This window comes from Choloepus didactylus, chromosome 3 (genome assembly GCF_015220235.1).
Source record: "Choloepus didactylus isolate mChoDid1 chromosome 3, mChoDid1.pri, whole genome shotgun sequence".
Lineage (NCBI taxonomy): Eukaryota > Metazoa > Chordata > Mammalia > Pilosa > Megalonychidae > Choloepus > Choloepus didactylus.
In genome coordinates, this window is record NC_051309.1 from 168801478 (window position 1) to 168828288 (window position 26811).

The following is a 26811-nucleotide window of genomic DNA, read 5'->3' on the forward strand; positions in this document are numbered from 1 at the left end:
CTTTATATTTTAGCTCTCTGAATGTGCTACTATACACGCATTGTGCCTTTATGTATGTATGTGTGTGTGAGTATAAGCAAACCATGTATACACAAATACTCTGACAAATTAGAAGATAATTATCACCACTAATACATAAGCTCTATGAATAAAATGTCTTTATAGTTTATTGCTCTATTTTTGATACATTTATACCAGGAACTTAAAACAATTTTGAATGGCACTGATTCAGAAAGAATTCACAGATGATTGCTTTAAGTAGCCCACTCTCTGCTGCCTGTAAATGTATATTAGCTTAAATAATTAAGGTGGAAATACTCATTGGACATAAACATGAAGGAATATGCTACTTTATTGGTACTCCATTTCTCAGTTAACAATGAGATACTAATATTCAACTTTAAATTGGCAACTTGAAAACATACACATCAAAATACTTTAAAGGGAGTATACCACTTAGCCCAGCGATTCCACTGTTGGAGTTACATTAATGAAGAACTTGGACAAAGGCAGCACTACAAGGATATTAACGGAATTATTATTTACCATAGTAAACTTTGGCAAGAAAACTTATAAGAAAACTGCCTAATAATACGTCAAATAAATTGTGGTTGTAACGACAAAGATTATCAGAAAGATAGATATATATTAGTGTGGTAATATGTTCATGATATATTGCGAAGTGGAAAATTCTGGTTACCAAATATATAGTTTGATTTACTTTTTATTTGAAAGAATAAAGTATATGTATGTATGTATGTATGTATGTACACTTGTAGGTATGTGCTTGTATTACACATACAGAGAGGGAGAGAGAGAACTGTATCTCTTTCTCTTTCATTCTTAGTTTAATTTCAAAGAGAAGTGTATTTCTTCCTTCTGCATTCTTAGCTTCATTTCAGTTACAGAAGAAAATGCAGTGGAAACTAAAACAGAGTACGTAACAATATGTTAACTATGATTATCTTTGGGTGATGAGAGCATGGGAGACTTGCTTATTCATGTTTTCTAATTGTTTAATAATTATATAATTATGTTACCTTTATAATTTGTGAGTTTTGTAAAGAAAAAAATCAGTGTACATACAACTTTTCAGTCATTTTAATGAAAGATATATCAATGTAATATATTTTATCTTTAGCCCACAAATAAAACTGGTACCACATTTCCTAAAACTGTTGAAATAAAATTTTGGCAGTTAATAAATAATATCAACCATAAAATAATCTTGAATGGTTAACTTTAATAAATTAAGCATTACATGGAAACATCCTACTAAAAAAGCAGACATTAAATGCATCTCCCTAAACTCTTAAAACATCATCCTAAATTCAATACCAATAATTTTGTCCATCTATGCCAACATTATACAACTACATGTAACATAAATACTTCAAAATAATAGAATCACATGGCATTTTAAAGTGAAGGAAACTCAGAGAAATCTCCAGTTTAGCACTTATATAGCATTTACTATTCTATTAGCCATTGTAACTTGGAAGGAGAAAAGTTGATAATACCTTCTCTTTGCATAGAATAGAAACCTATAGGTTTAAATGCCTCCTAATATAGCACTATTGAAATCAGAGCCAAGATTAAATCAGGGAAATCTAAGTTTTCTTCACTAGCTTATTCTTGTGAACTATTTTGATCAATATGCAATACCTTCCATTTAATGAGATTCCTTTTCTCTATTTTATCCTACCCTATGACTCACGATTTAAGAATCTTCAGTATTCCCCCACACTTTAAAGGGTAGTGTAGGCAACCAAACAACTTTGATCTGTTGGATGGTCATGGAGAAGAAAGTGGAGGAATAAGGGCACAGATGAAAGGACAAAATTCTCCTAAATTAATAGTGACTACAGTAACAGCTGTTGTGAAAATTTTATCAAATTATTGGAAGTATGGAATGATCAGCAGAGTACAAATGGGAAACATCCTGAGTTCCAATTCTAGATTCTCTACAGTTAGTTGTGTGAGCTTGGACAAGTCAAAGTCTCTGGAAATCAGTTTCTTCAACTTAGACAGAAAAAGTTTGGACCAGTTAATTATTAAAATAACTTCTGAATCTATAGTTACAGCACTCTAAAAAGATAAAGTTGTGGACATGTAATTTACTATCAGATATTGTTTTGGCAACAGTGAAATATTTCAGTTTCAATATCATTTAAAAAATAAATGGAATAACATTCTCAAAGTGTGATGCAAATACAAACCATTGGATTATTGTTATCCCAGGAATAGTTCTTACCTTCTTTCATTAAGAAAACTTTAACCTTCTACTGATCTAAAATGCCACAATATTTCTTATTTATATAACATTACCATTTTCTTGGCTATTATGAAACAAATTCAGTATAAATTTATTTTTAGTATTAATATTCAAATTTATCCACAATTATGCTTTCTAAGAAAACTGTTGTTTTCAGCAAAGTTTAAAAATATTCATTAACATTCTTATTTTATTCACTTAGTAATCTCAACCTTCTTGAAGTGACCAATTCAATTCACAAAACTGGAAGTTTAACCTGAAAGTCTATAGGCTTTTAGTGTCTTAATTTGAATTAAACATTCCCTCATATTATAAATTAGTGAAAAATTATTGAGAAAATATCTATATTGATATTTGATACTTTCTGAGGAAATATGGGGAAACCATACTCTTTCAACAAATATTCAAAACAATGTCATTAGACTTGATTATCCTCTTGTGATCACAGAAAGAGAACAATACTACTGTATTTTCACCCAGCTCCTAAAAAGCAGCTTTATTTCTGCTTCAGGAGGTGATTTCAATTAACTAGATAATTTTCAGCACAGGCTACTGTTAATGGGAAATAATCTATTATTATTATAATAAGACAAAATCCCCATCCATATTTGAAGGAAATGACTTGTTGAGTCTTTGCAAACACCTCAATTTTCCATCTCATCCTACCTCATAAGCAAACTTAAGAAACTAGTATTAAGTTTTCTCTTTAGGAGGATCCTAATACCGGGCATTTCTATGTTCTCTTTAGGTAAAGCCTACTAGACTGACCAAGAAGGAAGAGATTTCTTCTTATGTGCAAAAGATGTGTAATGTCAAATAACCATTATAAACCCTGTTAGCCTATTTCTCACATATATGAAATGGGGAAAATTAGGGCTCATGGTAGTAAATGAATGATAGCAACAATTCACATTTTTAAAGTCCTTATTATGTGCCATATGCTTTACATTAATAATTTCATTCCTTTCTCAATAGCCCTTTAAAATACAAAAATAGTAGCCACTGAATGTGATAATGGAGAATAAAATGATCAGGAAGTTTAAGTAAATATTTAATGTGAACTATATGACACATGTCATGATCTCACATCCCCAAAAGTTGCTGTACTATGTGCTTGTTTTTATTTTTCCTTTTACTTTCCTGGATTTGAAAATAGCTTTTAGCTCTGAATAGCTAATTCAGTGCAATAAATTCTTAATCTATTCTAGAAGGCATTGTGTTGAGTACTACGGGGGATACACGCATGAATAAGAGAGATGTCAAATCCCATGCTGATAATACATATTGCTGGTAATAGCTTCAATTTCATGAAGTATTCTCCCAGGTCTGGTAGTTCAAAAATAGGTTTCTGGTTTTATGTGTGAAATTTCTTTTTTTATCTTATCTGCGGCACTGATATGACCTTACAAAGTGATCCTTGCCATCTTTCTTATCTTTTACATGCACTGCAGTTAAGAAGGTCATCCTCATTGTATCAAAATTCCTGAATGATTATCTCAAAGTCTAAGTTTTTCTGCTGAGTTTTCTAATATTCTAATGCAAGATACAAGATGTCTGAATAACTCCTGATATCACAGGAATTCTTATTTCATCTTTCAGATTTAATAAGGCCCATTATCTCTAAGAAGAAACAGCTATTTCTTCAGAGAAAGACCATGTCTGGATAACAATACATGATTTTAGTAACAGAGAGTTACAATGTTTGTAAAGTTGATATAATATAGAGGTTTTGATAGAATTTGCAATTCTCTGAGGTCACGTGGGGGAGTGAAAAAGAGCACGTGGATTCTGGAGGTAGGCAGACTCAGATGGATTTGATCAGTGTTCTAATCCCAACTCAGTCACAGGCTAAATAACTTTGGCAAGTTACTTGATTTCTCTGAGCCTCAGTATTTTTATCTGTCAAATGAAGCTAAGAACACCTACCCTGAAAGGTTTTTATAAATATGAGAAGTAGCATTTGTAAAGATCGAGCAGAGGACATAATAGGCGTGTAATAAATAATAACTTTTTATTCTCATCCATCAACTCTGCATTGCATTATTGGCTAAAGCAGCATTTCAACTCTGAGAGTTTAGGATTGGTCAGCCTTAAACGACCAGATCAAGTATGAGACCAATTAATACAAGGATTTGCAGAGATCAGATAAATAAATAAAGTTTCTTTGGCCATGCTCTACAAATTAAAATTTTCATAGAGCTGTTTTCTAAAAACAAGCTATAAGACCCTGGGTTAGTTAAAAGGACAATACCTTTATCACTTTTCTGGCTTTAATCTGGAAAATAACAACAATGATAGTGACCTTGAACTCTTGTGTCATTTCCATAACTAATGTGTAAGTATAACTCTACCACGAAGCAGCTATCTTTTGGTGTTATTGAAATGTTAAAGAAACAAAGTGAGAATTTAGAAAGGCACTTCTCAGAGGTGGACTCATTATAAAGTGCCTATGATAATCACTTAAGCCTGGAACAAAGTACACTGATTTTAAAACATAAAGCAAAGTTCTTAAATAAAATGCTTCTGTGATACAGTTCTACTGAACTGCTGCCTCAATTGACCAAAGTTCTAACTCGTAAAGTACAAATACAACTGCTTTGAGCTAAAGATCAGTTTTTGGGGAAATAATATATTCATATCCCTCAGCAATCATTCATCTTAAAACCTAAATCTCGATGTACAGTCATCCACAAATTCAATTATTATTAGGATTATGGAACCTATATAGTTTCCTTTTTATTCTTGGGATTAAACACACTTAAAATTTTGGGGACTAAATATCATGCATAGTTAATGAGAGTGATTATGGATCATCAGACTATAAGAATTATCAGGGCATGATAAAGCGTTATGCATTCTAATGGTAAAAGCAATCTGATTATTAGACTTTCATTTGAGTCAGTCTGTTTATCTATAGCTCAAAAAGTGCTTTTACTGATTATATTCCATGGTATCATTTTAATTGTCAGCAGAAGTGCCTGGCATTTAATTAAAATTAATTGTTATAACTATAAATAATTGAATGAATATTTATAGTTAGGACAATTGGTTAACATTGGCTATTTGATAACCAAGAATTCAAGAATATCAGAATTAGAATGATCAAAACACTTTTGAGAACACGGTTCTGCTTGGAGGGCTCCATGGAGGAAGGGAGTCATTTTCAAGAAGGGAATGATGTTTCTTTTGTTTTCGTTCAATTCTTTCCTGTCTTTCTTTCTTTTCCTAAAAAGAAAAGAGAAAACTATAATTTATATACATATATGAACATTATTTTCAAATCAAGTTGCTTGCGGAAGTAAAAAAAACTATCAACTATTAGATATTTATCATTTCCTAGATTAATTGGTTATAAAACAACAGAAGCTATTGAACAGTAGTAATGTATAAGTATGCTGTCAGTAAGTATTAAGATAACACTTTTATTTTTTTATTAAATTCAGTTTTATTGAAATACATTCACACACCATACAATCATTCATGGTATACAATCCACTGTCCACAGTATGATAACATAGTTATGCGTTCATCACCACAATGTATCTCTGAACATTTTCCTTACATTAGAAAGAACCAGGACGAGAATAAAAAATAAAAGTGGGGACTCGGGCAAGATGGCGGCATAGAGACGAGTGGAAGCTAAGTAGTCCCCCTGGAACAACTACAAAAAACCAGAAACAACTAGTAAATAATCCAGAATAACTGCGGGGGGACAAATGAGACCATCCACTCATCATACACCAACCTGAATAGGGAGGAATGTCCAAGAACACAGCATAAAATCTGTAAGTAAAACCTGCGGAACCAAGTCGTGAGACCCCCTCCCCCATAGCCCGAGCTGCAAAGCCTCGTGGTGCCAGAGAGAAGCTCTCTCCCAGCAAGTGAATATAGCTCAGCTGAGCTCCAACTGGGGTTTTAAGTAGCGAGTGTGAACTGCTCACTACAGGTACGAATCCCCAAAAAACAGACAGAGGCTTTGGGTGACGACTGACCTGGGAGAGCCGGAGGGTCGCCTTGGACTGGGTCTGAAGGGGACTGTTTCTTTTTTGGCTCAGTGGAGAAAGCCCCAGTCATTTTCAGTTTCCAGGGCTGTGACTCGGGGAAGGGCGGAGACAGCACAAGCAGAGAGCGAGACCATTGAAATGCTAATGACCTCTACCTGGGGGGTCTGTCTTCTCTAGGAGGAAAGGGGTGGGGCCCTTTCCATTCAGAACCAGACCCCAGAGCCTGGGGGTACATGGCCACACCTCCTCACACCAGTCAAGAATTATAGGCTGACAGGCACCACCTGCAGGGCAGAAAAGCACAGTGACCTGAGGCATCAAAGCGTGGAGCAATTTTCTAAGACACACCCACAGGGAAACCAGATACTGAATATTTCTTCCCTCTGGGACCTGAGCCTGTTCTGGTCTGGGAAAACCTGATTTGGATAACCAAGGAAACCATGCCTAGACAACAGAAAATTAAAACCTACACTAAGAAAAACAAAGTTATGGCCCAGTCAAAGAAACAAACATACACTTCAACTGAGATACAGCAATTTAAACAACTAATGCTAAATCAGTTCAAAAAGTTTAGAGAAGATATTGCAAAAGAGATAGAGGCTGTAAAGGAAGCACTGGACATGTATACGGCAGAAATCAAAAGTTCAAAAAAACAACTAGAAGAATCTATGGAAATGAAAGGCACAACACAAGAGATGAAAGACACAATGGAAACATACAACAGCAGATCTCAAGAGGCAGAAGAAAACACCCAGGAACTGGAGAACAAAACACCTGAAAGCCTACACGCAAAGGAGCAGATGGAGAAAAGAATGAAAAAATATGAGCAACATCTCCGGGAACTCAAGGATGAAACAAAGTACAATAATGTACATATCATTGGTGTCCCAGAAGGAGAAGAGAAGGGAAAGGGGGCAGAAGCAATAATAGAGGAAATAATTAATGAAAATTTCCCATCTCTTATGAAAGACATAAAATTACAGATCCAAGAAGCGCAGCGTCCTCCAAACAGAAGAGATATGAATAGGCCTACGCCAAGACACTTAATAATCAGATTATCAAATGTCAAAGACAAAGAGAGAATCCTGAAAGCAGCAAGAGAAAAGCGATCCATTACATACAAAGGAAGCTTCATAAGACTATGTGCGGATCTCTCAGCAGAAACCATGGAGGCAAGAAGGAAGTGGTGTGATTTATTTAAGATACTGAAAGAGAAAAACCGCCAACCAAGAATCCTGTATCCAGCAAAGCTGTCCTTCAAATATGAGGGAGATCTCAAAATATTTTCTGACAAACAGACAATGAGAGACTTTGTGAACAAGACACTTGTCCTACAGGAAATACTAAAGGGAGCACTACAGGGTGATAGAAGACAGGAGTGTGTGGTTTGGAACACAATTTTGGGAGATGGTAGCACAACAATGTAAGTACACTGAACAAAGGTAACTATGAATACGGTTGAGAGAGGAAGGTGGGGAGCATGTGAGACACCACAAGAAAGAAGGAAAGATAAAGACTGGGACTGTGTAACTTGGTGAAATCTAGAGTATTCAACAATTGTGATAAAATGTACAAATATGTTCTTTTACGAGGGAGAACAAGCAAATGTCAACCTTGCAAGGTGTTAAAAATGGGGAGGCATTGGGGGAGGGATGCAATCAGCATAAACTAGAGACTGTAACTAACAGAATCATTGTATTATGCTTCCTTTAATGTAACAAAGGTGATATACCAAGGTGAATGCAGATAAGAGGGGGGGATAAGGGAGGCATGTTAGATACTTGACATTGGTGGTATTCTCTGATTCTTTATTCTACTTTGATTTAAGGTTATTTTTCCTTTTGCTGCTTCCTAGCTGTCATTTTTTTTTCCTCTTTCTTTTGCCTCTCTACCTTCTTTGACCCTCCCTCCTGCCTTGTGGAAGAAATGTACATGCTCTTATATAGATAGTGGTGAAGGTGGTGAACACATAAATGTATGACCATGCAGAAAACCATCGATTATTTACTTGGGATGGAATGTATGGTGAGTGAACAAAACCATATTAAAAAAAAAATGGGTTGATGACAAAACCTCGAGGGCAATATACTGAGTGAAATAAGCCAGACACATTAGGACAATTATTACAGGGTCTCACTGACAGGAACTAATTATAATATGTAAACTCACAGACATGAAATATAAGGTACCAAGATATAGGATGAGGCTTAAGAATCGGGAGTGGTTGCTTAATATGAGGAGAATGTTGAATTAGGATGAACTCAAATGTTTGGAAATGAACAGGGGTGTTGGTAGCAAGATGTGAGAATAACTAACAGCGCCAAATGGTGTGTGAATGAGGTGGAAACGGGAAGCTTAGAGTCATATATGTCACCAGAAGGAAAGTTGGAGGGCAAAAGATGGGAATGTATAAAACTGAATCCTATGGTGGGCAATGTCCATGATCAACTGTACAAATACTACAAATCACTTCCATGAACCAGAACAAATGTATGACAATACAATTAGAAGTTAATAATAGAGGGGCATATAGGGAAGAACTATATACCTATTACAAACTATATACTACAGTTAGTAGTATTTCAACATTTTTTCATAAACAGTAACAAATGTACTATATCAATACTACGAGTCAACAATTGAGGGGGGTTGGTTAGGGATAGTGGAAGATTAGTTTCCTTTTCTTTTTTTCTTTTTTCATCTTTCACTTGATTTCTTGTCTGGAGTAATGAAAAGTTTCTAAAGATTGAACAAAAATTAAGTGTGATGGATGCACAGCTGTATGAGGGTACCCAGGGGCAAGTGATTGTATACTTTGGATCTTTGGATAATTGCATGGTATCTGAACAATCTCAATAAAAATTAAAAAAAAAAAAAAAAAAAAGTGAAAAAAGAGCACCGAAATCATCCCCCCCATCCCACCCATTTGTCCTTTAGTTTTTATCCCCCTTTTTCAACTCATCCATACACTAGATAAAGGGGGTGTGATCCACAAGGTCTTCACAATCACAATGTCACCCCTTGTAAGCTACATTATTATATAATCGTCTTCAGGAGTCCAGACTGCTGGGTTGGAGTTTGGTAGTTTCAGGTATTTACTTCTAGCTATTCCAATGCATTAAAACCTAAGACGTATTATCTATATAGTGCATGAGAATGTCCACCAGAGCGACCTCTCGACTCCATTTGAAATCTCTCAGCCACTGAAACTATTTCGTCTCATTTTGCATCCCCCTTTTGGTCAAGAAGATACTCTCAGTCCCACGATGCCGGGTCCACATTCATCACCGGGAGTCATATTCTGCATTGCCAGGGAGATTTACAACCCTGGGAGTTGGGTCCCACGTAGTGGGGAGGGCAGCAAGTTCACCTGGCAAGATGGCTCGGTTAGAGAGAGAGAGGGCCACATCTGAGCAACAAAGAGGTACTCAGGGGGAGACTCTTAGGCACAATTATATGCAAGTTTAGCCTCTCCTTTGCAGTAACGAGCTTCATAGGGGCAAGTCCCATGATCGAGGGCTCAGCACATCAAACCGCCAGTCCCAATGTTTGTGACAACATCAACACCAGTCCAGGTGAGGATGTCCAACACATCCACACCTTCCCCCAGATCCTTGGAGCTGGGGAGTGAGTGGCTGTAAATATATTTTTTATTATCTGCCCGAATTACTCTGGGATGTGTCACTATTTCACTCCAGCCTATACTAACCTACCGTATATCACTTCCTATTCAAAGTTCCATGCAATTGTGGTGAGGTAACACTTATTTTTAATATTAAAAAGTAATTTTATAAACTAGGGAAAAATGACTCATAATTACATAACTCAAAGAGAATAATCATTAGAAGGTTGTGATACATTTCTGAGAACAGACTCTCAGAAGTAAATTGGATAGAAAGTTTGAATATACCATGGCAACATGAGATATTTCAACATGTTTTAATAAATAGTTGAAAAGTGAGCCTCATCTTTCTTTGCTTATTATTGAGCTTGAACATATTTTCAAATATTTCTTTATCCTTTTTGTGAATTTTCTCCTCAAGTACTTGGCCTATCTAAATGTATGTGTATCAGTGCTTTTAATTTTTAGCGATTTGCATCTTTTCACATAATAAATAAATATTAATGTTATCTTTGCAGCAAATATTTTATTTCTGTTAGCTTTTTTAGTCCTTATTTTTTATAGAAAAAAAATGTATGAAGAAATTTTTCACCCATGGAGAACTGTGTAAATAGTCATACAACCCAAGCCTGTGTACTCACTATCTGCCTTACAAAATAAAACATGCCCATACTTTTGAAGCTCCCTGTATCCCCTCCCTCATTACATCCCCCCTCCCCAACCCACTAAAGTAGTCCTTACTCTGAATTTGAAATTGCAGTGCATCTCTTTATCCTTTTATAACACATGTATTCATCCCTGAACAAAACAATGATTTTCTTTTGCAGGTTGCTGAACTTTATAACAAAGGGAATTGTGCTATAGATTCTTCTGCAATTTCCTTTTTCTGCTGTACACCATAATATTTCCAAGATCTGTCTATATGGAGCTGTAGCTCCAGCTCATTCAGTTACAATATTCCACCATAAGAACGAACCACCATTTATTCATCTGTATTCTTTTAAGGACATGTATGTTACCATTCCCTGCCTCCCCCCGCCCCCACTTAAAAACATTGCTGCTAGAGACATCCTTGTATGTGTTTACTTGTGCTTATGAGCCTCAAGTTTCTATATGTATGATGCCTAGGAGTGAAACTGTTGGTTTGTTAGGGTTTGTATATATTCAGCTTCACTGGACAATACCAATTTATTCCAGCTGTAGGCATTTACATTGCAATCAACACCTACACTGACTTATTTTGATACTAATGTTTTTAAATTTTATATATCTTCATCTTTTCCTTTGATATCTCCTAGGACTTCTAAGTTCAGAAAAGCACGTCCATTCCCAGGATATTTGATGAATATTAAGTTCAATTTTCTTTTCGTTCTTCTAAGGTTCGGATTTTTATTTTTAAGTTTTGATTCTTTAAAGTTTCTACTGCTGTAACGCTATGTTCTAAAGTGATTTTATGTCTAAATGTCATACAAATAATCCCAATAGTTATTACTTCCTCTCTGTTAATTTGTGTTACTTTCTTTTTCCTATACTACATCCTTAAATGTGATAGGATCTGAGGTGCCCTATGGGCCTTTTATTCCACAAGTACTACACTGCTTCAATTTGGGTTTATTCATTCATTTTTTTAAGCATTGAGCTTCTACCTACTCTGAGTCAAGCACTCTTTAAGGTGCTAGCCTCACAATGATACAGTGATAATAAAATCCAAACACACAGGTATATTCCTTGCCCCCAGAAAAATTATGTGAATTTCTATGAAACACATAAACAAGCTGTTATAATTAGGAATAAAAAGGAGCACTTACTTTAAAGAAAAATGGGTTCAGGAAAAGTCACTTTAAAGGGAGACATGAAGGATAAAAGAAGCCACTCATGATATGCAGCACAGGAAGAGGATTTCAACACAGAGAACAGTAAGTGTGAGTGCTCTCAAGTAGGGAAAAACATTTGGGATGCAGGAGGAAACAAAAGATAGCCAGGAAATCACCAGATGAGAATGAACCCATAGATGAGTAAAATCAAAGAGGCTATACACGCCATGTGAGCATTTAGAATTTAGATAAAAAACAAAAAGTCAACAAGTGACTTTGAAAAGAAACCCAAAGGTGAGAGGAACACCAGGGGGAAAATGACAGGCAAGGGAGGAGGCAGTTGCAAGAAGCAGGGATCAACTGTGCAGAATGCAGAGAGGTACAGTAAAATGGGGGCAGAAGGCATACCTTAGATGGGGTAATGGACAGGCAAAATCGTAACTGAAAATGTGTAGTTTCAGTGTAGTGATAGGTACAGAGGCAAGACTAGAGAGGGCTGAAGATGAAAAGGACATGGGGAACTAAAGAAGCATATGCAAAACTTCCTAAAAGATCAGTTATAAAGAAGAGCAATGTGGGACCACAGCTGGTGGGAAGTGCAGAATTAAGGGAGTTTACTTTTATTTTAAGATGACATACCCTAGAACATGATGGGAACAATCCAGGAAGGGAGAAAGAATGCTGATTCAAGGGGAGTGTAACAGTAAGTTTATATTTTACTGCATGATAGGAATCGTAGTTCTTATTATTTTTGAAATATCATCCATATTCTCATATTTTAATTATACCAGATTAAATTGAGAACCACTTTGTTTCCCTGTAATATTTCCTTCAAAGAAATGGCTGAAGAATCTGAGGATTTAATATGAAACCTAAAAAAAAGTTTTTAATGCATTATTTTAATTGTGAACTTTAACATATATACACAATGGTGATAACTTTCAAAGTATTATTTAACAAGTATGGAACCTAAAAATTAACTCAGGGATGGCTGAAATGTTAATAGCACTTGGTCTTTCCATCCTGAAATTGGATTGTCACTTCCATTTCTTTAAGTCTTTGCTAACAGTATGAAATTTGGTGGCTTCCTCATATTCTTCAAAAATTAGCCTCTGCAAGTTGGATCAATGGGGTCAGGGAGTTTTTCAATAGAATATAATGGGTCCAGGCAGCTTTCATCAGTACATATATGGATTTTATAATTGTCACAAGAAGAATACGGTAATTCAATACTTCCATTCTCACAGAATTATCCACGTAAAACAAAAGAAGTGAAGAAAGTTATTAAATTGATTTTCAGTCTTAGCATCTTGTTCCATGTCATGAGAATTTTTCATGCTTGCTATTCCTATTAGAATACAGAAGGAATATTCTTCCAGAAGTCTAAATTTAAAAAGTTGTATTTGGATCACTGCCAATGATTTTAGGATAGAGAGAGAAAGAGAGAGAGAGAGAGAGAGAGAGACTGACCATCCAGGCAGGTAGGCAAAAAGCAATGACCAGCCTGTGTCCACAGAAACTGACTTGAAAACACATCAATTTTTGTCCATTCCACTTAAAATGGAAAGAGAGAAGGAAACTTGAACAGTTCCAAAAGTGGGACATTACCAGCAGGAGGTTGAAAAGCCTGGATAGGAAATAGGCAACTAACTATTAATATTAATATTAATTTAAATGAATCACAATGTTAACCTGAGTCAAAAGAACACTGTAGAGAAGTCCTTCTAACAGGTATTTGTTGGAAATTGAACTTTTTGCTCATTTTCTTATTAAAAGAACCTATGAACTGGGAAGTGGCATGAAGAAGATGGTCTCCCCTGATCTTTGGCTACAACTTTCCCCTAAAACAATTACCCATCAAGTGCTCACTACCCAGTCTAGTTTGTATATCAAAATTTTGAGGTGTTACTTTACATAAAATTTGAAGTCAGTGGATTACCATATAGAATCATTTTACCATTCTATCTGCAAACAAATTGTAATAAGAAATTAGTAAGTTGGGGAGTAGATCTGTAATATGTTGCATATTTATGTTTTTATACACATCACTGTGTTTTTAGAAGTAATACCCCATATTGAAGTATGTCATTTTGTCTGAGGTCTTTGTCTGATGGGTTTTTGTCCTTCAGAGGCATATGAAAATGAGAATGGGACTAAATTCTAAGCTAAAATAAAATAATGTACCTAACTGTGACTTAGTCCTTAAGGGTATTTTATTCCTTTTTCAAGAGAATGTAAAAATAAAACTGAAAACTCAAACATTTAAATTTAATTGCTCTAAGTGATACTAGCAGTTAGTATACATCTCTTTAATATAAGAACACTTCTTTTTGTTAGAACAGAGCATTCTTTAAGAGTGTGATCACGAAACACTACCTTTCTCAATCAAACCACTGGACCAGTTTTGACCACCTTATATTACTATTTCTCTGTGAGAATTAGCCTTTAGCAGTGATAAAGTCAACACATAAACAACAAAAATAAAACCTGTTGGTGTTTTTATTGCAATTGCATTAAATCTGAAAAATAATTCATGGAGAATTGACATCTTTATAACATCATTTTATAAGGTTAAGTGTTTATATCTGAGTAGTTTTTTTCCATTTTCTCAAGTCTTCATTTGTGTCTGTCAGTAGTGTCTTAAAGTACCCTTCACATTGGTCTTGAACATTTCTTAAGTTTATTCCTATGTGGTCGATCTTTTTATTCCAAACTTTAAATAACCCACTTTGGGCTCCACATGCCTCTCTAGCTACTGTTGATTCTATCATTTAGGTGAAGAAATCAACAACCAAGAACTATGAAGGGAGATAAACCCAACCAGATATGAAAACATAAAAAATCCTAATAATTAAACAGTGTGGTATTGGAATATGTACAGTGATAGTGACCAATGGGACAGAAAATCAAGACACAGACCAAAAATATGGCAATATATCATATGATGAAAGGCAGTGGGTAAAAGATGGGCTATTTCATAAAAGATGCATTTGGAAAATATAAAGTTGGAATCATATTTCCCACCACTCATCAGGATAAATTCTAAGTGGATCAAATGTTAAAACGTTAAAACAGAAAAATGAGAGATTTTCAAATTATGGAGGTCTTTTTGACTGTGACTGAAAATCAGAAGCCAAAAGGAAAGATTGATAAATCTGACACCTAAAAGTAAAAACTAAATTCATCAGGGTATAAAATACCATCAGCAAAATTGAGAGCACAATACATTGGGAGAAAAATTTGCAACTTATATCAGAAATGATAGGCTAATTTTTCTAGTATATATTTTAAAAAGCCTCTAGAAATCATTAAAAGACCAGCAACCCAATAGAAAAATGGGCAAAGTCTATGAATTGAAAGTTTACAAAAAAAATACAAATGTCTCTTATATGAATGGAAAGATGCTCAACCTCAGTCCTAACCAGAAAAATCAAAACTGAAAATACCTTGAACAATGTTATTTCACCTAGCAGAATGGCACGAATTAAAAAAAAAAAAGCCAAACAAACAATTTTCAAAACAAACTGACTTCACAGGCCATGGGGAAATAGGTCATCTCAGATATCAAATGCAAAATTATAGAACCCCCAGGAAAGGCATTTTGGCAACAGCTATTCGAATTATAATACATACATATTTAACCCGGCAATTCTACTTCTAAGAATCTGCTTCTAGGAATCTTTAGTCATGTGCAGAATGACTGTAAAAATTATTTACTGAAGCTTTCTTTGTAACAGCAAATAACTGAAAACCACATAAATATACATCAATAAAAATGGATTAAATAAATCATGGCAGTGGAGTATTATACAGTGATTAATGAATGAGGAAATATTCTATGTACTGATATGAAAATATCTCAAGGCATATAGTTAAATGAAAACACAAGATAAAGAGAAATGTATATGCAGTGTGCTACTTATGTGCAAAAAAGAATGAAAAATGTTCACATTTTCTTCTCTAACCATTAAGAACTAAATATAGAGGTCTCATGATTGGATAGATGGTAGTAACTAGATAACTGGGTAACAAGGGTAGGAGGAAGATTTTTATTATATCAAATTTTACATTTTTTGATTGTAGAATCAAGTGAATGTGCCAACCAATCATATGGATGTGTGACTTATTCATGTAAAGAACTATACATATGACTGTATTACCTATTAAAAAATTAACTAAATAAATGCATATTTATATTGATACGTTAAAATGGAAAACAGTATTTTTAAAGTACACTGAAATTTTCAAAAATGCAGTGCAGTTTTAAAGGGACAGCAGACTTTTAAGAAATAGTTGAATGGGAATTGGAACAAGGAAAATAATAAGTGAGGAACTGCGTATATGGGTGTGTATGTGTGTTTATGTGTATGTATGTGTTTACAAGTTAGTAGAAGGAGAGATTAAAGATTATGGATGAAAGGATAAATTAGAGAGAAAGGTTGTAGAGGGAGGGATGCAGGTTCTTAGACAACTTTTATAAACACTAGCATGCTGCTTACCTAATAAACTCTTCAACACTCAGTAGCCAACTGAACCTGATAAATGACCAGTACAAATGATAAATGGGAACTGCAAAGATATAAAACACAGTGCATTAAAAAACAATACCTACCAGCCATCTTTCATATTCATCAAGAGCTTTTTTATCTTTATCTTTTTTCTCAGCTCTTTTCAGTTCTTCCTTTCTTTTCTCATTTATTTTCTCTTTTTCCTTTTGCTTGAAAAAAGCTTCCTTTTTTTCATTCCTATGTAGGATAGTATAAAACACTGGAAAGTTATAGGATAACATATGGTAAAGATATCCTTATTTATATTTGGCAATTATGAGCTTGACAAACATTAAATTTTCAAGTAAATAAATTCTAGAAAAGCTTGAAATATTATCATTGTAAAATCTATCAAAATATTTATTTTGGATTACCATTTTTCAACTGCAGTTAAGTTATCTTTCCTTTTCTCAGCAACAGATTCCTCCTCTTTCTGTTTCTTGGCTCTTTCATATTCTTTCTCCTTCTTATTTTTCTCTTTAAGATACTCCATCTTTTTTTCTTTCCATTTTTCAAAAGCCTGAAAAAGTTCAGAGTCATTTCCTTATTTCCTGGCATAAACAGTTTATTTTTACTTATTTTACAATATTCACTGTAAAGGAAAAAAATATGGCTAATCACTAATTTAGACTTTAAATGTTTAAAAACAATTTTTAAGAAACATATTCAAAGTTCATGTATACTTGTAGTGCTTCTCCTTTTCTCACAGCATTTTCCTCTTCAGTTTTCTTCTTGTTTTTTTCTTCAAGCCTCCTTTTTGCAGCCAATTTCTTTGCTTCCTTTTCCTTCATAGCCTTCCAGGCCTCAAATGATGCTGACGCTTCTTCTCTCTTAGCAGCTCTTTTCTATTTTGGAAAAATAATAAGCAGATAGACAATTATAGATAGATATAGATTCACAAATTTGTACTTATCATGACATTTATCATACACAGAAATTACATTTCAAAGCAGATAATTTATTTAGAATGATTTATATTAGTTAAGTTATTTAAAAATTATCAGAATTGAATTATCCATGGCATTTTAAAATGTCCTTCTAAAAAAGTATCTGTCAGATACTGGCCTACCACTATTTGTGTGAAGGAAATCAACTACTTTTTTTTTAAGTATACAAACAAATATTATCAAAATAAACTTAACAGGCTGATTGGTATTATAAAATGTTCCAAAATAAAATATTTCAGTAAAAGAAAAATACTAGGAAAGTTATAGGCTTATAAAGTAAGTGAGAGTAAGGTAAATTGGCCAAGTTCATACAGTAAGTTGCAAATCTTTGATTTGAATCCTCGTTTGGACTAACATCAAAGTGTAAGATTTTCACTATGCAAAAATATCCCAAATGTTTAAAATATGAGCCAGACTGGAAAATATATAGGTGACTGGATAGCAAATATATTATTCTTTTACTTCATTATAATCCTAAAACATAGTATGCTTGCCTTGTAAGATTAACATTAAATGGTATAAAACCTCATCATGAAGGTAACAATGCTACAAACATACCAGATACGGCTGCCCCATATGGTACTGATTCATTATAGTGCTGTTCCTTTCAGAAATGTTTCCTGCTACATTTATTTAAGGAATGAACAGCAAAATGAAGTTTTTTCATGCTTTTTATTTTTGAAGATGGGGGTGAAATGAGCATGTTTCTATCGACAGGGCAGGATTTAATGGAAGAGACTAAAAGGAAAGGAGAAACTGAAACAAGACTTCAGCTCTGGTCACTGGGAAAGGGTACGGATCCAAGAGCACAGGTAAGCATTAGTCTTGGAGACAGAGAGAAAATTCAAGATAGAAAAGAGGAAAAATGAAAAGTTGACATCTGATGGGTAAGTTGTAAATGAGGTCAATTTTTAAAAAGTGAAGTGGGTAGTCAAAGGCTATATGTGATAAGACCACACAATTAGCTGCCATTGGTAATGGGAATAACAACAAAAACAAAAAGAACTAAAATTTGCTGTGTGCTTACTATGTGCCAGTTTTATAATCTAAGTGCTACGTTTGTATGTGTTAACTCATAATCCTCACGGCCATCTTCTAGCTACGTACTACTTTTTTTTCACAGATGAAGATATTGAAAAGTACCTTGTCCAAAGCTACAAAGTAAAGTGGTAGACTAAAAATAAGTTAAAAAAAAAAAAAGATTCCCGAGCAACACTGTGTTCTTAGATAAGGAGAGTATCATTAATTTTGTGGCAGAGGAAATTAGCGTATGGTTGATCAGACCACCCCACCCCCAGCCCAGTCCTGTAACAGGCACAGAGACAAATGGATGAAAGGCAGAAAAATGGTTTTGCACCAAAAATGTTTCTGCACCAATAATGGTTTTGGTGCAGAAAGTGATGCAACTTGAGAAAGTTTGTAACGGGATACATGAAATGACTGATAACCCTATTAAGATGAGATAGGGAGTGCAGTAAAACCAAACTGTTGACAAATTGATGATATTCAAAATTATTCAGCACTCTCTGGAATAATTAATATTGATTTAAACTAATCCTAAGGTGCCCAAAGCATCACAGTTTTTCACTTCTTAATTAGTGTTTTTGTAACGCTAAACATATTGCTATAGTTTTGGTCATCTCATCCCAAATTTGTCCCATATTTAATCCAAAACTTCCAGGCAGGACTGAACTTGATGGATATGGACTCAAGAGTACACTGATTTCTCCTACTTTAAAACTTTTTTCCTCAGTTTCCAGGGGTGCTCCATTATTATAAATAAGAAAAAATTCAGAAGGTTGGTAACGTTACTAAAATAATTACTTAATAATAGATAAGCAATTATACACATAGAAAAATCAAAATGACTCTGTGACCATATATTGAGGTGCAAAAGTTGCAATATATTTATATCAAACTAAAAATTTTAAAAATACCATAGAAATAAAAATCAGAAACCAATTTTCATAGGCAAGTTATTCTGGCATTTTATATGTAGTTAATATAAAACATCAAATATTCAGTCTTATGTTACTGACATTAAAATTCACAATATTTTTAGCTTCTATATTTCGTAATACCTGCTCATTTTGGATCCTTAAATTTTCCCTTTCAATCCTTTTAATTCTGTGCATTTCATGTAAATGTACATTTTTCTTTTCTAACCACTCCTATGAAAACAAGAAAAAGGTAACTTGATATATAGTTTCCCAAATGAATGTGAAATATCTATTTTTGGAAATATTTGATTAAAACTTTAAAAAAGGAAAAGGCAGTTTATATAAATTCTAAATAAACTAGTATCATTTTCTTTGTCTGATAATATTGTAATATATAGAGATGAGTAGTAATCAAGAAATTATATTTTTATTATCCTTAATATTAACAACAGACTTCACAGGTTGATTAACTATAAAGGTTAAATTTGTCAACATATTTTTCTCAGAAATTCATAAGTACCAATTTCTGAAGTGTATTAGTTTGTAAAGCAAGAAGACCTAAAAAAGGTCTTGCGTAGAAACTGTGAAAAAAAATTAGCAAATTTTTTTTTCTATGTAAGCCCAAATCTAATACAAACTTAGGAAAGGAAAATTTCAAAAACTCTTTTCATTTATAATAACATAAACTTTAAGGGAGAAAGATATATGTAGAGTTTACAACATTTTTGCTTTTGCTACATTTTTATAAATTGCAATGGCATATTTTCTTTCTATAAAAACAACTATAATCATTTATGCAAAGTGAGGAAGCAACAACTTAGTGAAAAGGCTCTGGTCTGCTCACATATTACAAAGAAAAATCTTTTCCAATAAAATCAAGCATTAAACCTTCATTCCTGCTAGAGTTACTTTATTCTTTGTTGACAAGGTAGTCTTATATAAATTATTAGTTAACCGTCTTCTTCTTTTAAAAAAAATATTTTCCTTTTTACCTGATAAACAGCTGCCCTTATGTTATCTGCTCTGTCAGGTTCTATGCTCTGTTTCTCTGACAGCTTTTGATCCAAGACTTTCAAAGTCCCTAAATAGTGAGAAGATGTAGTTGCTGAATGAATTCTTCTTATAGTACTAGACTTCTTCAAGAATTCAGAGGTCATTAATCTGGAAAGATTCAAATAAATCAAGACCAAATATTAAATTGCATTCTACAGAATTGAGATACATTAGAATTTGCAATTACTACATTTGGAAAACTACATTATAATTTAATTTATTATAGTCATCCTGAAAGTGGTATAAGTAAAGTATATAGTATTTTCTAGGCAACTTTAAAGTGATAGCTCATTTCAGATGTGTGTAATGAGAACATTTTAAAAAAATACACAGACCATATCTCAAGTTACTTGGAAAAAGTAATAGTAATAAAGTGGGGTTTAACCACTCTTTTAATAACTTCTTGTTTTATTTTGTTACATGAACCACTCTAAATTAAATTTGGAAAGAACAGTAGCCTCTATTTCAGGGGTTGGTAGGAAATTCTGGACCACTGCCTGTTTTCATAAAGTTTTGTGCAACACAGCAACATCTATTCATTTATGTACTCTCTATGGTTGCTTTCATGCAACAATAGCAGAGTTGAATAGTTACAAAAGAGGCCAGGTGGCCCACAAAGCCTAAAAATATATACTGTCTGGCCCTTTACAAAAAAGGTTTGCTAATACCTGCTCTATTTAAATAATGAAAATTTACAAGATCCAGAAGGTTCTGATTAGCATTTATGAGCTAAGTATTCAAATAAATTAAGCTACAGATTGTATCACTTTAATAAGCAAACTTAGTCTAAAGAGTCTGAAAGCTCTAAGTACAATTTTCACATGCTGGGCAAAGACACTTAAAAAAGAAGTATAATGCTAGACTTCAGCTTTGTTACCAACTTTTATCTACTGTACCAGGAGAAACAGGAGTAAGCAGCTCTGCTCCAGGAGCAGTATGGAATATGGCGGATACCTAATCACTGACAGTAGGAAAGAAGAAAAATGCCTTTATTATGATGATCCTGGAGACCAAAAGGTCTTGCATACAGCCCAGGCATTAAAACAGCCAATTACAGACTTAATCGTTTTATTAATTCTATCCTATAGGAGAACATAATCAACTGAGGAGTTTTGTCATGAAATAACTATTCCATTAGTCTAATAAGATGGAACTATGAGAAAACCAAGCAACATCAAATAGGATTTACTTTAGAAGTGAAACTTGCAGGCAGCTTTGCTAGAATTCAAACTAATAAATGAGGGATACTAATAACTTTATTACCTGCCAGATGCACTGGATGCTCTATTATTTGTTGATTTTTTATTCCTCATATTTTTATCTTCACTTGCTTTCTGTTAAATGGAAAAAGCCATGGATGTATCAGTCACCATTAAGATCACAATTAGGTTTAGAGGCCATTCTGCCAGTGAACCATTATTGCTTTGGCACCTACTATGTGCCAAGCACAGTAGGCACTGGGAACAAATCAGTGAACACAATGGCACCCCTGCCCTCAAAGATATTAAATTTTAGAGAAGGTCTACTGACAATGAACATGCAAACAACTGTGACCCAGGAAGGAGAAAAAATAGGGCACCTTAACAGAAGGACTACAGTAGGGGTTAGGGGTTGCATTAAATAAGGGTAATGAGGGCAACCCTTTCTGAGGGGTTGAAATTTGAGCTGAGACTGAAATGACGAACTCAAAAGGACTTATGATGGTCTGTGGAAAGAAAGAAATAGTAAGTGCTAAGAGTCTGAAAAGGGAACGAGCTTGCTATTTTTGAGAAACAGAAGAAAGGTCAGTGGTACTGAAGCACAGTGAATGTGGGGGTGGGATGGAAGAATATATGTGCGATCTTTAGGCAATGGTAACAGGGTTTGGACTTTATTCTCCTGAGGAGAAACCAACGGGGACATTAGAAGGAGAATGATTAGATTTAGACTTAGAAGAGGACACTCAATAGAGAGCAAGAATAAAGCCAAGGAACTAGTCAAACAAAATGTGTTATAATGAGGTTGGTTATATATAACTTGGCTGTTATAATTTAGAATAATCTCTGTAAGATATTTTTAAGATCCTGTCTATAAACTCCAACATACACTTCATTTTTTGTTCCACTAATCTATTTCTGTCTCTATAGATTTACTTATATTTACATTTTATATAAATGGAATCATACAATGTATAGTATATTGTTCCTGGTTTCTTTCACTTAGCATAATGGGTTTTTAATTTATTGTTATTTTTTTAATTAGAGAAGTTGTAGGTTTACAGAAAAGTAATATAAAAAATACAATGTTCCCATATACTCTTTTATCATTGACCTCTGCATTAGTGTGATATACTTTTGTTACAACTGATGAAAGAATATTGAAATAGTACTATTAACTATAGTCCATAGTTTACAGCAGATGTATTTTTTCCCATATACCACCCTATTTTTAACACCTTGTAACAATGACATATTCTGTTATAATTCATGGAAGAACATTCTTAAGCTTGTACTATTAACCCCAGTACATCGTCCACAATGGGTTCACTGTGTTATACAGTCCCATGTATAATTATCTTTCTAGTAACACACACGACCCAAAACTTCCACCTTCACTACATTCACATACATAGTTCAGCTCTGCTAATTATATTCATATCCATTTCCAAAACTTTACAATCAACTTAGATATAAATTCTATACAAATTAAGCATCAGCTCCACAATATCTACCTCAATCTGGTAACATATTCTAGACTCTATCTCTATGAATTTGCTTATAATAATTAGTTCATAACAGTGAGATCACACACTATTTGTCCTTTTGTGCCTGGCTTATTTTAATCAGCATAATGTCCTCAAGGTTCATCTATTTGTTGAATGCATCAGGACTTCATTCCTTTATACAGCTGAAACATATCCCATCATAAGTATATACCACATTATGTTTATCTATTCATTAGTTGATGAAAACTTGGATTGCTTCCATCTTTTGGCACTTGGAAATAATGTGGCTATCAACATCAGTGTACAATTATCTGTTCGAGTCCCTGCTTTCAATTCTTCTGGGTATATACCTAGTAGCAGGATTGCTGGATCATATGAGGAACTGCCAAACTGTCTTCTACAGAGGCTGCACCATTCTACATTACAATCACAAGTGAAGAAGTTTTCCTATTTTTTCACATCCTCTCCAACACTTATAGTTTTCTGTTTTTTAAAAATAGTGGCCATTCTAGTATGTGTGGTTTTGATTTGCATTTCCCTAATAGCTAGTGATGTTGAGTATCTTTTCATGTGCTTTTTAGCCATTTATATATTCTCTTTGGTGAAATATCTATTCAAGTCTTTCGTCCATTTTTTTAACTGGGTTTTTTGTTTGTTTATTGTTGAGTAGTATAATTTCTTTAATATTCTGGCTATTAAACCCTTATCAGATATGTGGTTTTGAAATATTTTCTCCCATTGAGTAGGCTGTCTTTTAACTTTCATGACAAAGTCCTCTGATGCAGAAAAGTTTTTAATTTTTGAGGAGGTATCATTTATCTATGTTTTCTCTCATTGCTTGTGCTTTGGGCTTAAAGTCCAAGAAACCATTGCTTAAAACAAGATCCTGAAGATACTTCCCTACATTTTCTTCCAGGAGATTTATAGTCCTTGCTCTTTTACTAAGGTCTTTGATCAATTTTGTATATATTCTGTTTGTTTTTGTGCACTTTCTTCCCCAGGTCCTATGATTTGTTTAAATTCTCTCCCTCATTCAATGCCCCATTTTTCTTACACTTTTCAGTTCTGGGACGAGTCCTATCTTAATGCAGTTCAGTTTAACCCCTTTTTTATCTTTCTTTTTTCCTCTGTGTGGCTTTCCTGCCTCCAGTTTCTTGCTCATTAGAGTATCCCACCCCAGGGAGCCAGATGGGGTCAATCCAGAAAGATGAGTTACTTCAAAAAACAGTGTATGTTGCCTTTAGGTGGTCCAGCAGACTGAAACTAGGTTGGTGGCAACAGTTTTTAACTGCATTTCTATGGCAGTGCCTCTCTCCCTCCCTCCCTCCCTCCCTTCCTCCCTCTCTTCCTCCCTCTCTCTCTCTCTCTCTCTGTCTTTTACCCCCCCGAGGACCCTTTTGTATGCAGCACTCCTCAGCGGCTCCAGTTCCCCTGGATCTCTGCTGACTGAGGTTCCTGTGCCTGGATGTGCGTGGAGTTCTAACTTGCTGCTATGATTCGGTCTACAGCCTCCATCTGCGGTGAGAGGGACCCAAGGCCGTGCTGCCTCTGTGTGACTCCCAAGCTGCACAGGACACAGTGATCAGGAGCGGAAGTCTGGGATGGGCTTTGTGCCAGTTTGAATGTATTGTGTCCCCCAAACGCCATTATCTTTGATGTAGTCTTGTGGGGCAGACATTTTGGTGCTGATTAGATTTGCTTGGAATGTGCCCCACCCAGCTGTGGGTGATGACTCTGATGAGATATTCCCATGGAGGCGTGGCCCCGCCCATTCAGGGTGGGCCTTGATCAGTGGAGCCATATAAATGAGCTGACTCAAAGAGAAGGAACTCAGTGCAGCTGTGAGTGACATTTTGAAGAGGAGCAAGCTTGCTAGAGGGGAACATCCTGGGAGAAAGCCATTTTGAAACCAGAACTTTGGAGCAGACGCCAGCCACGTGCCTTCCCAGCCAAAAGAGGTTTTCTGGATGCCATTTGCCATCCTCCAGTGAAGCATTAGCAAACTAGAACAGGCTCCTACTGGAGATTTTTTTGTTTCTTCAACTCAGCATTTGTGTAGTCATTCTCTAGTCTCTCCCATCCTCCAGAGTTCAAAGCCAGTGCAATTTGTCCTTTTATTCACTAAATCTCTGAAGAAGCTTTTTCAAGGGATGTTTACATCACCATGTTGATGGCATCACCTCCCTCTTCTTTTTAAGACCTTACCACAAATTCTTTTACTTTATATGGACAGATGGCTGTAGGTATTAAGGTGAGAATATGGGTGAAAACACATTGCTGACTTGGTAGTAGTGCTTTTTCTAAGAAAAGTAGGTAAGGATGATACACCTGGAACCTGGTTTAATGAATCTTCTCCATGAACTTTAATATGAATTATAGTTTTGCATTATATATTTTACTTTATAAAAGTCCTGCTCAACTACAAGTTTTCAGCTAGCAGTGCTATGTATCCTAATAATGAATATACACAGCTGCTAGCTGGATGCAGCTATAAGAATTAAAGATTAAAACCAACAGAGAGGATCAAGTTAGGGGATGGGAGGCATCCAGGGAGAAAAGGGAATGAGTACCTAGACCTCAGTGTCTCCAACCACAAAAAAAAAAAACAAAACAAACAACAACAAAAAAAACGTAACAGAGAAAGACTAAAAATGCTTATACTGTAAATTTTTAAAATATAGTTTTGTCAGAATTTAGTGAAGAGACAAGAAATCCTACATACCATAAACCTGGTTCTCAAAACACCATTATTTATCATATAATAATTAATCTTCCTATTAATGATCCTTTCTGTTTATTTAAAACATCATGGATGCAGATAAATATTTCTTAAAGATGTTCATTAAAAATGTTAAAATGTTTTAAAATTATATCAAAGGAACCAATAAACTTCAGTAATTCAAAACTCATAAATTGTTCCAGAGAGCTGTATTTTTATAATATAGATACCTACAAAACCATATATACTCATGGGTATGTATTCCTGAGATATTTAAAGTATATTATGATCACATATCTCAGATAATTTTTAATGAAACATTAGATTCCATTATATTCACACTAAGCTTTTCCTGAAGTTAAAATTCTACTGAATTGTCAAACCATTTGACAATGCAGTACCACAATTGAAAGATGAGCTTTCCACAGATAATTCAGAAGTACACAAAATGGAAGATAAAATACTTAGAAGTTCTATTTCAATTTTTTACACTGTATTATAAAAGGTATAATTTTATATAAATACCTTTGCAGATTCAGTTGTACTGGCAGATATTAAGATATTCTGAGATTTCAGTAGTAGTGGATCAGCTGTTAAATCATCATGTGTAATCAGTTCAGCTTTCTCCTTTTCTTCTTCAAGGTCATCAGCAGTCACCTGACTTTGCATGGGTTTATCTAGTGCAGTAGTAACAAAGTCTAATAAAAATGAATTCTCTTCATTTTCTTTGGATTTCAAAGAATTTTTCTTTTCTGTGAATTCTTCCTTCTGTTCTGTTTTGAGACAGAGTAGCAACACTAAAGCCTCCTTCTAAATTAACAAGGTGGATAACATTTATATGCTTTACTTTACATGAGGACTGTCCATAATCTATTTTGTCTTTCAACATAAAATAAGTAGAAAACTATCATATTAAAATTGGATAAATTTTTTTTAAAGTGATCTACAAAAGAAAAAGTGGCTACTGTTTATCTAATGAAGACTGTGACGTGCCTAACTAATTAGAAAAAATAACATATTAACAACCAGATCATAATAAATACCCCAAAACAAAGACACACCAAAATCCCTTGTTGATGTAGTAACCAAGTAAGTGAGAGAGAATAATCTCTTATGTTCCCAAGCCTGTATTTCTTGGCTGGAATACCAAATGGTATAGGTAGAAGGCAAACCATCTCCATGCTAC

At 34.4% G+C, this 26811-nt stretch overlaps 1 protein-coding gene across 8 annotated transcripts in view; it reads right to left on the reverse strand.

Annotated features, from left to right (window-relative positions):
- Positions 1-334: 334 nt before the first annotated feature.
- The window catches only part of MAP9 (microtubule associated protein 9), a 45864-nt gene continuing 19387 nt past the window's right edge, over positions 335-26811 (reverse strand). For 6 of the 8 annotated variants that reach the window (XM_037830876.1, XM_037830870.1, XM_037830875.1 and 3 more), the window contains exons 7-14: positions 26151-26398; positions 21466-21536; positions 20142-20310; positions 19291-19380; positions 16946-17107; positions 16637-16782; positions 16328-16460; positions 335-5500 (exon numbers count right to left, since the gene is read on the reverse strand). In XM_037830876.1, the coding sequence (XP_037686804.1) occupies positions 5378-5500; positions 16328-16460; positions 16637-16782; positions 16946-17107; positions 19291-19380; positions 20142-20310; positions 21466-21536; positions 26151-26398 (1142 nt within the window). In that variant the 3' untranslated portion in view covers positions 335-5377. Of the gene's footprint in view, positions 5501-16214; positions 16285-16327; positions 16461-16636; positions 16783-16945; positions 17108-19290; positions 19381-20141; positions 20311-21465; positions 21537-26150; positions 26399-26811 lie in introns of all 8 variants that reach the window. The other 2 variants (XM_037830873.1, XM_037830874.1) reach the window with 2 other exon arrangements.